Here is a 16,850-nt window from a genome sequence, read left to right as displayed (position 1 = left end):
CAAGCAGCCGTAATAAACATTAAATACAGTTAAAAGAAAACAAATATTTTACGGCAGCCATCTTTAGGCCGTAACACTTCTGTCGTCATGACAACACAACGTTCATCTCAGCAGCGAAATAAAGAATGATAGACTCCACCAGCTTTTAATGAGCAGCACCTCAGAATGAAGGCGAAGGTAAGAGGAATGTTCTGGACTGCAGACTGGGAAGAGAAATTGATTTTCTATTGCTTTTATTTCAGTTAGAAAATCAAGAAACAGGAAGTGACCACAAATAACATGACAGCGTTAACTCTGTGTGTGTGCGCGCGAGCGTCACTCCTCAGCCTCCTCCTCGCTGTAGTCACTCAGAGGAAAATCACGGCTCTCTTTTTGTGTGTTGTAACATTTCCTGTCCATAGGACACTCCTGGTCAATGATGGCCTGTTCACACACACACACACGCACGCACACACACACACACAATTCAGCCCATGAAATGTAATCCAAAGCCAAACAAAAAAATGCCCCCTGGGTAGATGGACAAATATAAACTAACAATTTATACCAGCTAGCTAGATAGTTTATATGTACAAACGTATTGGGACACATCTCTTAATCATTGAATTCAGGTGTTTCATTCAGACCCATTGCCACAGGTGTATAAAATCCAGCAGCTAGCCATGCAGTCTGCATGTACAAACATTTGTGAAAGAATGGGTCGTTCCGATGAGCTCAGTGAATTCAAGTGAGGTACTGTCATAGGATGCCACCTTTGCGATAAGTCAGTTCGTGAAATGTCTTCCCTGCTAGATATCCCATGGTCAACTGTAAGTGGTATTATTGAAAAGTGGAAGCATTTAGGAACAACAGCAGCTCAGCCACGAAGTGGCAGACCACATAAAGTCACACAGCGGGGTCACCGAGTGCTGAGGAGCATAGTGCGTAAAAGCTGACTCAATAACTGCAGAGTTCCAAACTTCCTCTGGCATTAACATCAGCACAAAAACTGTGCCGAGAGCGTCATGGAATGGGTTGCCATGGCCAAGCAGCTGCATGCAAGCCTTACATCACCAAGCACAATGCCAAGCGCTGGATGGAGTGGTGTAAAGCATGCTGCCACTGGACTCTGGAGCAGTGGAAACGGGTTCTGTGGAGTGACGAATCATGCTTCTCTGTCTGGCAGTCTGATGGACGAGTCTGGGTTTGGAGGATGCCAGGAGAACGTTACCTGCCTGACTGCATTGTGCCAACTGTAAAGTTTGATGGAGGAGGGGTAATGGTATGGGGTTGTTTTTCAGGGGTTGGGCTAGGCCCCTTAGTTCCAGTGAAGGGAAATCTTAATGCTTCAGCATACCAAGACATTTTGGACAATTCTATGCTTCCAACTTTGTGGGAACAGTTTGGGGAGGGCCCTTTTCTTTTCCAGCAAGACTGTGCCCCAGTGCACAAAGCAAGGTCCATTAAGACATGGTTGGGTAAGTTTGGTGTGGAAGAACTTGACTGGCCCGCCCAGAGCCCTGACCTCAACCCCATTGAACACCTTTGGGATGAACTAGAATGGAGATTGCGAGCAAGGTCTTCTCGTCCAACATCAGTGCCTGACCTCACAAATGCTCTTCTGGATGAATGGGCAAAAATTCCCACAGACACACTCCAGAATATTGTGGAAAGCCTTCCCAGAACAGTGGAAGCTGTTATAGCTGCAAAGGGGGAACCAACTCCTTATTAATGCCTATGGATTTAAAATGAGATGTCATAAAAGCTCCTGTAGGTAAATGGCCAGGTGTCCCAATACTTTTGTACATATAGTGTAGATAGATAGATAGATAGATAGATAGATAGATAGATAGATAGATAGATAGATAGATAGATAGATAGATAGATAGATAGATAGATAGATAGATAGCTCACCATCTTCTCCTCCCTCATGGGTGGACTGCGGAGGAAGTAGCAGAGGGGAGCATACAGGATGTTGATGATGCCGATGAACACCATAAGGTTTGGAAAACCAACAGCCCGCACCAGAGCGCCACCCGTGGATGGACCTGGTATGGCAGCAGAGAGAGGGGCTATATATTTCAATTCAATTCAATTTTATTGTCATTAAAAACAATGTGCAGGCACATGTTAAAAATGAAATTAGGGCTGTGGCTTCACCAAACAGTGCAAGACAGACACAGAAAAACACAGCAAACACAGTATAAGACATACACACATGAAGACCAAAAGCTAAAAATAAGTTAAAAAAGAGCTGGAGTACAAAATATTTAAAAATATCTACAGACATTCAGTGGGTAGCCAGGTTCAGGTGGGCAACAGCTTGTGGAAAGAAGCTGTTTTTAGCCTGGTAGTGTGGGCTCTGAGGCTCCTGTAGCGCCTCCCAGAGCGCAGGGGGGAGAAAAGTCCATTGTTGGGGTGGGTGGGATCTCTGCTGATGCTCAGACCCCTTCGAAGGCAGCGTTTGTGATGAATGTCTGATATGCTGGGCTGCCTTGACGATCCGCTGCACAGCTTTCTGGTCTACTGAGGTGCAGTTGCCGTACCACACTGAGATGCAGCTGGTCAGGATGCTCTCTATGGTGCAGTGGTAGAAGTTGGTGGGAATTTTGGGGGGTAGACGGGCGCTCCTTAGCCTCCTCAGGAAATGCAGGCGTTGTTGGGCCTTTTTCACCAGGGCCTGGGTGTTTAATGTCCACGAAAGGTCCTCGCTGATGTGAACTCCAAGGAATTTAAAGCTGGAAACACGCTCCACCTCCACCCCATTGATGTGTATGAGGGAGTGGCTGCAGCTTCTAGACCCCCTGAAGTCCACAATCAGCTCCTTTGTCTTCTGCACATTAAGCACAAGATTGTTGGTAGTACACCATGATGTGAGGTGCTGAATCTCGTCTCTGTAGGCCATCTCGTCATTGTTGGTGATACGGCCAATGACTGTGGGTGTCATCTGCAAACTTAACTATAACATTTGAGGGGTGAGTTGGCAGGCAGTCGTGGGTAAAGAGGGAGAAAAGGAGGGGGCTCAGAACACAGCCTTGAGGGGCACCTGTGCTGAGGGTCAGGGTGGAGGAGGAGTGGTCACCTAACCTAACAGACTGAGGTCTGTTGGTCAGGAAGTCCAGGATCCAGTTACAGAGGGAGGGGTTGAGGCCAAGGGAGAGGAGTTTGGCGGTTAGTTTGGCGGGGATGATAGTGTTGAAGGCAGAGCTGTAATCTATAAACAGCATCCGGATGTATGTGTTGTTAAATTCAAGGTGGGTCAGAGCAACGTGCAGGGCAGTGCCAATGGCATCCTCAGAAGACCTTTTGGGACGGTAGGCGAACTGATGTGGGTCGAATGTGGAGGGGATAATGTTTTTGATGTGAGCCAGAACCAGTCTTTCAAAGCACTTCATGGCAATGGGGGTGAGTGCTATGGGTCGGTAGTCATTCAGACATGTGGATGTTGGTTTCTTGAAGACAGGAATGATAGAGGTGGCCTTAAAGCATGCCGGGACTTTAGATTGGGACAGTGAGAGGTTAAATACAGGTGTGAAGACCTCAGCCAGCTGGTCGGCACATTCCCGGTAGACCCAACCCGGTATGCCATCTGGTCCGGCAGCCTTCCGTGTGTTCACTCTGCGCAGTGATTCTCTGACCTCTGCGACTGATAGAGTGAGCACCTGGTTTTCTGGGTGGCTGGGGATTTTTGTGGCTGGGTCAGTATTGTCCTTGTCGAAGCGGGCATAGAAATGATTTAGCTTGTCTGGCAGGGAGGCATCATGGACAGCGGGACCGCAATTAGAGCTTTTGTAGTCTGTGATAGACTGAATGCCTTGCCACATTCACCGAGGATCAGAGTTATTGTGAAAGTGGTCCTCTATTCATAGGGAATATTTATGTTTGGCTGTTCTGATGCCCTATTTGAGGTTTGATCTGGCTGCGCTGTAGGTCTCACAGTTACCTGACTTGAACGCTGCATCCCGGACTTTCAGCAGCTGCCGGACCTCACTGGTCATCCAGGGTTTCTGGTTTGGAAAGGTGCGGACCGATTTTTTTATTGTGACACTCTCAGCGCAAAAGTTAATGTAGGCTAGTATGGCAGATGTCTGTTCATTAATGTCTATATGGGAGCCATGGGTAGCTGAATGTGCAAAAATACTCCAGTCTGTGTTTTCAAAACAGTCCTGGAGTTCAGAGACTGCTCCTTCTGGCCGGACAATGATTGTCTTTACTGCTGGCTTGATCCGTTTTATTAGGGGTTTGTAGGCTGGGACCAGGAACAGGCAGAGGTGGTCAGAATGCCCCAGATGAGGGCAGGGAGTAGCTTTGTATGAGTCCTTGATGTTTGTATAGAGATGGTCCAGGGTGTTTTGTCCCCTAGTGGGGCAGGAGACATGCTGATGGAATTTGGGCAATACAGCCCTGAGGTTAGCCTGATTAAAGTCACCACCTATGATAAAGGCATTGTCCGGGTGTTGGGTCTGTTGTCTGCTGATGGCACATTGTAGCTGCTTCAGTGCTACCTTAGCATTAGCATGTGGGGGGATGTATACAGCGGTGATGGTAATGGCCGTTAGCTCCCTGGGCAGGTAGAAAGGCCTGCACTGAATCATAAGGAGCTCCAGATCAGCAGAGCAATGCCTTTCAACCATCTTTATATTGTTGCACCAAGAGTTACTGACATAAATACTCAAACCTCCTCCGCGGGTCTTGCCGGAGTCCGCTGTCCTGTCGGCACGGAAGGCTGTGCGGACCGCTAGCTCGACTGCCGAGTCGCCGTAAACATCAGCAGACAGCAGTTCTGCAGCCTTTCCTGAGAGGACAGCCTGAGTCTTATCTCCTCCATTTTGTTAGCTAACGACCGGACATTAGCCATGAAGATGCTGGGGAGGGGAGTTTTGAAAGGAGCGCTACTTAGCTTAGCATGTAGCCCGCCCCGCTTCCCCCTCTTTTGTTCACGTTGCCGACAGGGGGCAGCGTTTCCACTGCGAGGCCGGTGAGCGGATAATATGGATGGGGGAGTTGTCCGTGGTGGTGGGGGAAGTGAGTAATCCCTTCTGAGGTTTAACACTTCCTGACGGTTGTAAAAGAGTGCAGGACCTACACTTGTAAGTAAACTTAAAACTAACGTGTAAATAACAAAGATAACACGACACTGAACAGGGAGCCACAGTAGCCGCTGCGTCCAGCCGCTGCCATATTTGTGTGTGCGTGCGTGTGTGCGCGCGTGTGTGCGTTTATTACCTATAGTGAAGCCCAGACACAAAGCCACATCAGCAATAGCATACACACTGCCGTAAACAGAGGCGTGACGAATATCCACCAGATAACCCATTATGGCCATCATGGAGGAGTCTACCATCCCTGCAAAACACACACACACACACACATACACACACACACACACACACACACACACGCAAAATGTTTTCATGATTTGATGTGAAACTATGTTGGTATGGGGGTAGGATGATAGAACTGACTGTCCTCATAGAGGCCATGACACACCCTGGACACCATGTGTTCCAGCTCCTCCCAACAGGTGCACACTTCAGAGCAATCCACACACACACACACACACACACACACACAGACTGAAAAACAGCTTCTTTCCAAAAGCTGTGGTACTCATGAACTCACACATCTCCTCAGTCTGACCACTCAGGTGCCGCCACCATTGAGCACGTGCAATATTTACTCACATGTCACTTTTATTTTAGTCCTCAGACATGTAGGTCAGGTGAATCAGCTGTACTAAATTGTCCCTAGGTGTGAATGTGTGTCTGCCCTGTGATGGCCTGGCGGCATTGTCCTGGGTGTCTCCCCGCCTGCTGCCTAATGACTGCTGGGATAGGCCCCAGCATCTCCGCAACCCTGACAGCAGGATAAGCAGTTTGGATAATACCTGGATGGTTGGATGGTTGGATGGATGAATGGATGGATGGATGCATGTCACTTTAAGTCATTTCATATCTGTCCACCACACCTTTACTGCATTTTTGCTGATGATGTTTTTGCATCTCGTAAGTTGTAATTTATGGTTAACTGTATTGTACTGTGTACCTTATACTGCTTATATTTTTCACTTGTGTTGTTTAGACTCAGAGGTTTTAATCGCTGATCTTTTATATTTCTTATCTCTATGTGTGCACCATTTTGAGGTTGACACACCTGCGGTGTTGTTGGGCTTGGCACAATGACAAAAATGTTCTTGACTCTCATGATGAGACACACAGCTGCTCTGATGGAGAAAGTCGATGCTTTGTCTTCCATCACATCAGCACCATCCACCTCTGAACTGTCCATGTCACACGTCCATGCCATATGTCCATGTCAGATGGGGGCATCAAAGATGGAGAGATCATATGACGTAGGCAACAGGTGATGTAGGCACCACACATGATGTAGGCAACATGTAATGTAGGCACCACATGTCATGTAGGCGAACATGTCATGTAGGCACCAGACATGATGTAGGCACCACATGCGATGTAGACAACATGTGATGTAGGCACCACACGTGATGTAGGCATCATGTGATGTAGGCACCACACATGAAATAGGTAACATGGATGTAGGCAACATGTGTTGTAGGCGCCACATGTGATGTAGGCACCACATGTGATGTAGGCAACATGTGATCTAGGCACCACATGATGTAGTCACCACACGTGATGTAGGCAAACATGTGATGTAGGCACCAGACATGATGTAGGCACCACATGTGATGTAGGCACCACACGTGATGTAGGCATCATGTGATGTTGGCACCACACGTGATGTAGACAACATGTGATGTAGGCAACATGTGATGTAGGCAACATGTGTTGTAGACAACATGTGATGTAGGCACCACACATGAAGTAGGCAACATGTGATGTAGGCAACATGTGTTGTAGGCACCACATGTAATTTAGGCAACATGTGATGTAGACAACATGTGATGTAGGGACCACATGTGATGTAGGCACCACACATGAAGTAGGCAACATGTGATGTAGGCATCATGTGATGTTGGCACCACACGTGATGTAGACAAGATGTGATGTAGGGACCACATGTGATGTAGGCACCACACATGAAGTAGGCAACATGTGATGTAGGCAACATGTGTTGTAGGCACCACATGTGATGTAGGCAACATGTGATGTAGGCACCACACATGATGTAGGCAACATGTAATGTAGGCACCACATGTGATACACTCACACATGAAGTAGGCAACATGTGATGTAAGCAACATGTGTTGTAGGCACCACACGTGATGTAAGCAACATGTGATGTAGGCACCACACATGATGTAAGTAACATGTGATGTAGGCACCACATGTGATGTAGGCAACGTGATGTAGGCACCACACGTGATGTAGGCAACATGTGATGTAGGCAACATTTGATGTAGGCACCACACATGGGTCCAGTGTGTCAGACCAATAAAATATGAGGTGATTACAAACACGAACGCTGGTGTTAGAAACTAAACTCTTTGGGGAAACACCTCCATCACTGTCCTCCACATCTACACCCCTTCACATCTTCCTACTTGTGAGGTGACACAGACAGGAAAAAAACCAGTGTGACTCTCTAACATCCATTCCATCCATTATCCAAACCGCTTATCCTGCTCTCAGGGTCGCGGGGATGCTGGAACCTATCCCAGCAGTCGTTGGGCAGCAGGCAGGGAGACACCCTAGACAGGCCGCCAGTCCATCACAGGGCCGAGACACACACACACACACACACACACACACACACACACACACACACACACACACACACACACACACACACACACACACACACACACACCCACCTAGGGACAATGTAGTACGGCCGGTTCACCTGGCCTACATGTCTTTGGACTGTGGGAGGAAACCGGAGCCCCTGGAGGAAACCCACGCAGACACGGGGAGAGCATGCAAACTCCACACAGGGCGACCCGGGACAACCCCAAATGTTGGACTACCCCGGGGCTCGAACCCAGGAGCTTCTTGCTGTGAGGTGAGCATGCTAACCACTGCGCCACCGTGCCGCCCGCTCTCTAACATATCATACCTAACTCTCATTCCTGTTCACTCGCTCAGTTCTGTCACTAATCAACAGGTTATCAGAACATTTGAACTTGCTCACCAATAGCAAAACCCAGGCCTCCATTTGGACCGATCAAACCATAAATACTGGTGGCCAAAGGAACCTGGAGAACAAACAGAAACACACACAAGCAGCCTTGATGACTCTCTAATGGGTGCAGCAATAGAAGGATGATGGAGGGGTGGATGGATAAAAACAGAGATGTTAAACTGATTAATTGATAGATGCATGGATAAAAAGACAAATGGATGAATAGATAGCTGAATGGAAGACTACATTGTCAGATAAATAAATATTGTATACTCACACATAGAAGACTGATGCCAACTATGAACATGCCCAGCATGGAGCAAAGCCACCTGGACACACACAAACACCAACACATCATAAGCCTGAAACTCTTCACATGAGCTGATAGACCTGTCTGACGAGTTTCATAACAAATCTATTTGATCGGTTTTGATTTGGATGTTATTTACATTTGTACCTGTGGAATTTGCTGTGCTGATAAGTTCGTGTCATATTTCATGCCAATAAAATCCATTTAAATCTGAACTGAGTGGTTGATCCTCCAATCTACTGTGACCTCCCTCCTACTCACATATAGTCTTATACCAAGTCAGTACACTTCTTACAGACAACACACACACACATACATACACTCGCACACGCACGCATGCACACACACACGCACACACACACACACGTTTGTGCAGCTAGCCTTTTTAGAACATTGCTTTCATTGTGGACAGCCTAACCCAAACTTTACCCCAAACCTTAATCAGGACATCAGAAATGGCAGTTTGGGGGTGTCCAGGTGGCGTGGCGGTCTATTCCGTGGCCGGGGATCGCCAGTTCAAATCCCCGTGTTACGTCCGGCTTGGTCGGGCGTCCCTACAGACACAATTGGCCGTGTGTGCGGGTGGGAAGCCGGATGTGGGTATGTGTCCTGGTCGCTGCACTAGTGCCTCCTCTGGTCGGTCGGGGCGCCTGTTCGAGAGGGAGCGGGAACTGGGGGGAATAGCTGGAACTGGGGGGAATAGCGGGAACTGGAGGGAATAGCGTGATCCTCCCACGCGCTACGTCCCCCTGGTGAAACTCCTCACTATCAGGTGCAAAGAAGCGGCTGGCGACTCCACATGTATGGGAGGCGACGTGGTAGTCTGCAGCCCCCCCCCCCCCGGATCAGCGGAAGGGGTGGAGCAGAGACCTGGATGGCTCGGAAGAGTGGGGTAATTGGCCAAGTACAATTGGAGCGAAAAACGGGGAAAATTCAACAACAACAAAAAAGAAGATAATGTTTTGCTTCACTAGGATCGGGTTTTGGTCCCCATGAGGACGACTGGTCCCAACAAGGTTAGTACTGATCACTCCCACAAAACGCTTAAACTTGGTTTCATAAATATCAGATCACTATTGACCAAAGCCTTACTAATAGGCACTGATTCTTGAACATAGTTTTGATATGATTGGGTTATGTGAAACATGGCTGAAACCAAATGTTTTCCTTCCCTTAAATGAAGCTTCCCCACCTGACTATACTTATGCCCATGTAGCTCGGGCAAATAAACAAGGCGGGGGTGTTGCCTTAATATATAAATCTATTTTCAATCTGACTTCTAGACTTGAATCTAAATTCCAGTCTTTTGAGTCTCTTGTTCTTGGTCCATCTCCCTCAGCCATGAATAGACTGGGCTCAGTTCAGATTGTGATACTCTACCGGCCTCCTGGCTGTTACTCGTTATTTCTTGAAGAATTTGGAGAATTTGTCTCAGGCCTTGTTACTCACTCTGATGAGATTCTAATTCTAGGTGATTTCAATATTCATCTGAATAAGGCTGCTGATCCTCTAAGAAAAGCCTTTCTGGCACTAGTTGATACTTTTGGGTTCACTCAGTTTGTTCAAGAGTCGACTCATTGCAGTGGTAACACCCTTGATTTGGTTTTATCTAAAGGAATAGCTGTTTCTGATCTGAATGTCTTGCCAACCACATCTGCTGTGTCTGATCATTTTCGCATCAAATTTGAAGCATTATTGGCCTGTCCAGTTAATGTCAGCACAGATGTAATTGCCACTCGCCATATTGGTCCCTCCACTGTAGCTGCATTTGACCAGAAGCTGCCTGAAGTCTTGGCTCCTTTCACTGTGGTAAATGACTCTGTTGAAAATTTCACTAGTGACTTAAATGTGGCCCTCTCTAGTCTCCTCGATTCAGTTGCACCTCTCACTACCAGAGCTAGGCCACTAAAGAGTCCTACACCCTGGTTTAACAACGAGACACGTGCTCTTAAGCGGACCTGCAGGAGACTGGACCGTAAATGGAAAAAAATCAAAATTGGAAGTTTTTTACCTATCTTGGCACGAGTGTTTATTGAAATACAAGCGTACTTTATCTACTGCAAAAACATCGTATCTCTCTCACTTAATCAATATTAATAAACATAACCCCAGATTTCTCTTTGACACTGTATCTAAACTTACTAAAAAGAAGCTCACCATTCACGGCCCATGAGTTTCTAGACTTGTTCTGCTATTAGGTTGATGAGATCATGAACAAAATTAGTTCTTCATCTCCAGCTACTCCTGCAGATCCTGTCTTGCCAAATTCATATCTATACAATGAGTCACTGATAGTCCCTGTTATTACAGCTTCTGAGACTCTCTTTCTTGATACTGTGACTAAGCTCATGTCACCTTCTAAACCAACTACTTGCTTACTTGACCATTTCCCAGCTAAACTTTTTAAAGACCTCTGGCCTTTCCTGGGACCTACAATGCTGGACATTGTTAATTTATCCCTTACTACTGGCACTGCTCCCAGCAGTTTTAAGACAGCTGTGGTCAAACCTCTACTTAAGAAACCGCACCTCGATCCAGGGTCTCGTAATCACTATCGACCAGTCTCTAATCTTCCATTCTTTTTCTTTTTTTTAAAGTACTAGAGACAATTGCGTATCAACAACTTTTGCCCCATATACAAGAAAACTATCTATTGCCCCTTTTCCACTACATGGTACCGGCTTAACTCGACTCGTCCCTTTTTCATTTTCCATTACTGGAAAGTACCGACATTTTGGTAACTGCTACCACTTTTCTGGTACCACATTGGTCGAGGTTACAAAAAAACAAAAACAAGCGGATACAAAAATCAAGCAGACTTCTGATTGGTTAGGGTTAGGCCACTGTTTCATTTTGCATCACTGCGTCATCAATGCGCGCATGAGATATCACCCGGTATTTTTAACTACTGAAGCGGTCGAAGTGGAGTTATCTTAAAAGTACTGTAACGTGCATGGATAAGTAGACACGTTGGCCCCTGGCTAACGGGTCGGACACTTTAGTCGAGTGGTCAGCGATGTTTCCCGCGGTGCGGGAGATACGGGTTCGCGCCCCGGCGGTTCCTGTGATTGCCCCCGAATTCGCTACATTGGTGTCAGAAGTGGGATGGTGCAGACCGGTCGCCTCCTCTTTACATGTCTATGGACACGCTTCTGCAAGTCACTTATACGTGTTCATTGACACGTATCTCACAGATGCCGCTAGGGGCGCCCTGTACCCTACTAGGTCTGTCATGACCATGGTCATGACGCAATATTGAACAAAGATGGCGGAGCAAAGCGAAGCGAGCGTTCTTAATATGTGAGTCGTAGCTAAATTTGCTATCTTCAAATTATGTTTTGAAGCAGATATGTACCACATTATTGAACTAACGTTATATGTATGGTGTTTACAATTTAGGAAACTCCGCAACCCAAGGCAGGGACTAGCTAACGTTAACGTTAGAACATTTGAACTGCGCCGGAGCAGTGTTAGCCCAGAGTTTGTTGGGTTATCCCCCGAAAATCTATTGACATCTATAAAAAGGATGTCTAAATTAACATTTTACTGAAATATGTATCAGATATAACATTACCTTGTGTGGTGGAGAAATTGTGGTGAATCCCGACCGATACAGCTCTGCCTAGACCTAGAAGACAGGATTGCGCCCCCAGTGGCCAGAAGACAGGATTGCGCCCCCAGTGGCAACTAATACGTGTCCATATACACGTATTTCGCTCTCGCAAAAACGTGTCCTCTGACACGTACGTATTGTGATGTAGTGTTTTAGTGAACAACTGCTTTCTCAAGACTGGTGGACAGACGACTCCATCTTACACGTACTGGGCTACAACCGCTTCTCCCAGCTGAGCTGAGATTTCTAGGACTCTGTCATATGATATGCTGAGCCCATTCCCATGGAGCATATCAATGAGATTTCTCTTTCTGGTTTTGGCAAACACAGACATGCCAACATAGACAGCAAAAGGTGTCTCACGGTCCTTGGAATGCCTGTGGACTTCTGTTCCTTCTTTGGACTTGGCAGAACAGTTGAACTGCAAGAGCTGTGATATAGCAAGGTCTGACTTCGATGCTCCATGTTGGAGTTGGGACTTGATGTCTGCACCATGTTCGATCATGCATACAAATTGCAAATGTGATGGTCGTACAGCCTGTTCTAGGTCTGCATTGTTAAACATGCTGCTGGAATGTGACTTACAATTAAGCATGTCTCGTCTAATCATCCCAGCAGCTTTCGCCAGATTTCACCATACTTGGATGCTTGTGCAAGCATTGAGCCCATATCTTTCTCAAAAGCCAGCATGACATTTCGTCCTTGGTGATGAGCTTGCAGCTCGGGGATGTGACAAAGCAGCTGGTCCTTCAGTCGAGTAGCATGAACCTGAGGTGATTCAACACCCAGCTACTCCAGCCTCTGCTTGTAAAGCGTGGTCAGATCAGCAAGCCTGAAAATGGGTGGATCTGTACCATCACTGGCAGCTTTTATTTCACTGATGTGAGTGACCAGTTCAGAGGAGCCAATTGGATATGCTTCCTTCCAGTGCTCCTGTGCTTTCTCTTGCTCTTGGACCCTTAGGTAGTCTCATTCTTTGTTATACAGAGCCACCAAGCAGGCAGGATGATACTTCAGTTCTTGTGCTATGACATCTCCGCCACTCAGTTTGGCAAGGAGTTTTCCATCATTGAGTGTTCTTGCACATTCATTTATTCTTATATTCACTTTCATTGTCATTGCTTCTCTTAGCTCACCTCCTTTAAACTCACACAGAAAACACTAGTGTTTTTTTCTCTTGGGCCTTTCGTGTGATCTTGCTTCTACCGCCCTCATTGCTAGTAGCTGCTGGGGTTGATCTTTTTTCAGCTCTTTGTAATTTTTTTTGTTAAACAGGAGCCTGCAACTCTCATGATAGTGTGCCTTGTTTTGTCTCAAGGTTTCCTCTATCCCTCCACCTTCGTCAAGTCTTGCAGGGTCTATACTGATTGGTAGTTGATGAAGTGATTGAAACCGGGGAATATTCCTTACAACGGTCACATACCCATCATCTCCTTTTTTGACAGGATTGGTCTGGGGAGACTTTAGATCTTTCTTCTTATCTAGTTGACATACGCAACACTTGGTCCAGTCAGTGGTCCTTGATTTACTAGTAGAGCTCACATCCATGGCTGGTCTGACATTTAATTTCAAAGTTGATCCTTTTACCACCCTGCAACTGAGAAAATATAGTATACAAAAATAGAATCTGTTCAATTTTTGTGGCCGACGAGGATACGAATGTTAAAAAAAAATCATTGTTTTTTACACAAATATATCTGCCAATATTCTTTATATAAGCTACTACTAGCTACCTTGCTAAAATGGCAAACAGATGGGGTAAGCATGAATGACATGAAGATTATCAGGGACAAGGTTATATATTATAAAATGAGTTAAGGGAAAATTATGGGGTCATTGTTTATTAACTTACCAGCTATGCATTACTACTAGTTAGCTACTAGTAGTACCCATGAAGACACAGCTTGACTCCACAGCATTGTCTGCTCAGCTGTGATGAGTAGTCTACTCAGTCACATATGCTGCAGACAGCTACCTTGCTAACGTAGCTAATATAGCAAACAGATGGGATAATCATGAGTGACATGATGTTTGTCAGGGACAGGGGTATATTAGAGTTAGGGAAATTATAGGGTCATTGTTTATCAATTTCAGAAATGCATTACTATTAGTTAGTTACTTACCATGAAGACAGCTTGACTCCACACCACTGTCTGCTCAGCTATGATGCGTAGCCTACTCAGCCAAATGTGTTGCAGAGCGCCCTCTGCTGGGAAAACTATGTGACGACACCATTTCTAAATTATCTTAAGCGTTTTTTTCTGGATTATTTTCTGTAATGAAAAGTTTTCATATCGGTGCAAATCTTATACCCAGATACCGATGTGACTGATTAATTTGTTAAATAAAATTTGTTGGTATATAAAACTCACAAAATCCAATCCAACAGGCTTGAAAACATAGAAATCGACACCAAGAACAATCAAACCGAAAAACTACACACATTAATATAAAAAAAAGCAATTTTGGAGGCTAATTTGACAGCCATCTTGAAAAATGGCCGCGATCTTGGATTTTCAAGTGGCCAATCGGACAATTTGATCAGAAGCCTCTGGAGAAGAAAAACACCAAATTTCATGCTTGTATCATAATTTGCACAATTCCACTCAAATTTTGCTTTTATCCGCTCCACTAATACGGGTACTTTTAATTTGAGATAGCTTTAACTATGTATGGGGACTTTTATTTTGAAGAATGTTTTCCTTTGCCGTCCAACTAGCGGAAGTCCATGTTGGCTCAACGATGAAAGCAGGTGAAGGCACATGCATGTGAGATCACAATATTGTAGCGAATTCGGCGGGCAGTCCGGGAACCACCACAGCCGGGGCGCGAACCCGTATCTCCCACTCCGCAAGCGACAACGTTAACCAGTCGACTAAAGGGTCCGACCCGTTAGTCAAGGACCAACGTGTCTACTTATCCATGCACGTTACACTATGAAAAGGATCGTAGCGTTCACTGCATAACTCGAGAATTAGCCTAAATGTTTGTGATTACTGAACAACAATTTATTCAAAACTATTGATAAGCAGTTTAAAACGTTTGAGACCCGAAGGCTTTTAGAGATGAAGAGCAATTTGCAGAGTTTCTGGCAAGTTGCTAACTGTTCCAAGACGTGTAACAAGATAAGATTTTTCTAGCCCCTTGATAAGCGGAGCGAGGTACGTCATGTTTTACGTTAAGTGTAGCTGTATGAGTGTGTCTTCTTAACCATATTAACCAAACTTGCACCGTTTAACGAAGTTTAATGAAAGAATAAAAGTTACAAGTGAGGCACTCGTGGCTGTCAGCTTGGCATGCTATCAGAACCAACCTAACCGTCTCAGTCCGGATGTTAACATTAACTACCTAAAACAATGAACACTGGTAGTTGTAGTCCTATAACTAAACTATGACTTAGGTCCTATATTTCCCCCTTCTTTAACTAAAACCCTAGGTCAGGGCTGCCCAACTCCAGGCCTCGAGGGCCGCAGTGTCTGCAGGTATTTGTTGCAACCATGCACTACACCACCTGATTTAACTAATTCCTTTTCCTCCTTGGTCCAAGAGGTGAGCTATTTAGTTAAATCAGATGGTGTAGTGCATGGTTGCAACAAATACCTGCAGACACTGCGGCCCTCGAGGCCTGGAGTTGGGCACCCCTGCCCTAAAGTCATTCAGTCTAGCAGGTAGTCTTCTTTTACAAGCTGGCCGTGGCTCTGCATGTTGTTCTTCTTGTGCCCTTGCTTGTGGTGCATGTCCCTGAGCCACTTCTTGTCTCGGTTGTTGAAGGTTATGCTCTTGACCTGGATCATGGTGAGGTGGTTGTGGAATAACCACCTCGGCATCCATGTCCTCTTCAGCAGGCTGGTTGGTGCGAAACAGTCTTCTTGAGTTCCAGAAGGTCCCATCTTGAAGCTGGAAGGTGTACCTGCTGTGTGGAGTGATGATCCTATAAGGGCCAGACAAACTGGTCTTCAGCTTGTGTCCCCTCAGTGGTCGCTTGACCCAGACACAATCTCCAACTTGCACTGAGGGATCCTCCTTGACGTGGTTTCTTTTGTCGTAGTACTTCTTTTGAGCCTCCTGACGTTTGTGTACTTCTTTGCATAGCTTTGCGTCATCAGATGGTTTGTCAGCTGTGAAGGGTGGACGGACGGTGTCCAGCGGGACTCTCAAGGTTCTTCTGATCATGAGCTCTGCGGGTGATTTCCCTGTCACCTTGTGAGGCGTTGATCTGTAGCTCAACAGTAGTGTTTTCAGTGCATCAGAGAACTGTTTTCCTTCTTGGAGCAGGGCACGAAGACCATACTTCAGAACTTTGTTAAACCTCTCCACACCGGCATTGATCAGTGGGTGGTACAACGGTGTCTTCTGGTATGCGATTCCTTTCTTCTCCAAGAAGGATGTGAAGTCAGCTTAGAATTGTGGGCCGTTATCTATCACTAGAACTTGAGGCTGGCCCCATCGTGTAAACAGGTCTGAAAGTCCATTAATCACTGTCGCAGTGGTCACGTTGCTTGTGGATATGACTTCAGGCCATTTGCTGTACAGGTCGGCAACAACGATCGGATACTTCTGATGTGCTGGAGCTGCTTGTAGTTCCCCGAAGTGGTCCACTTGAATCTTCTCCCAATGTCCTTTAGGCCATGGTGTTGGCTGTAGCGGTGGTTTCTCTTGTATGAGTGACTTTTCACTTAGTGCGCAGGGCACACAGTTTTTCACAAAGTCGGTGATGTCCTCGTCCATCTTTGGCCACCATACTTTGCTGCGAAGGAACTGTTTCATCTTCCTTGTTCCTGGATGTCCTTGATGTGCTTGGGTGAGGACTTTGTGTCTGAGTGTGATTGGTATAATGGTATGGTC

At 46.0% G+C, this 16,850-nt stretch overlaps 1 protein-coding gene across 1 annotated transcript in view; it reads right to left on the bottom strand.

Annotated features, from left to right (window-relative positions):
* Positions 1-209: 209 nt before the first annotated feature.
* Positions 210-16,850, bottom strand: part of LOC130111180 (chromaffin granule amine transporter) — a 63,479-nt gene continuing 46,838 nt past the window's right edge. The window contains exons 13-17 of the mRNA XM_056278258.1: positions 8,360-8,411; positions 8,092-8,155; positions 5,206-5,325; positions 1,894-2,027; positions 210-423 (exon numbers count right to left, since the gene is read on the bottom strand). Of these exons, the coding sequence (XP_056134233.1) occupies positions 316-423; positions 1,894-2,027; positions 5,206-5,325; positions 8,092-8,155; positions 8,360-8,411 (478 nt within the window). The 3' untranslated portion in view covers positions 210-315. The remainder of the gene's footprint in view (positions 424-1,893; positions 2,028-5,205; positions 5,326-8,091; positions 8,156-8,359; positions 8,412-16,850) is intronic.

Source organism: Lampris incognitus, chromosome 1 (assembly GCF_029633865.1).
Source record: "Lampris incognitus isolate fLamInc1 chromosome 1, fLamInc1.hap2, whole genome shotgun sequence".
NCBI lineage: Eukaryota > Metazoa > Chordata > Actinopteri > Lampriformes > Lampridae > Lampris > Lampris incognitus.
Note: the sequence above shows the minus strand (reverse complement) of the source record. Positions and strands in the feature narration are given on the sequence as shown.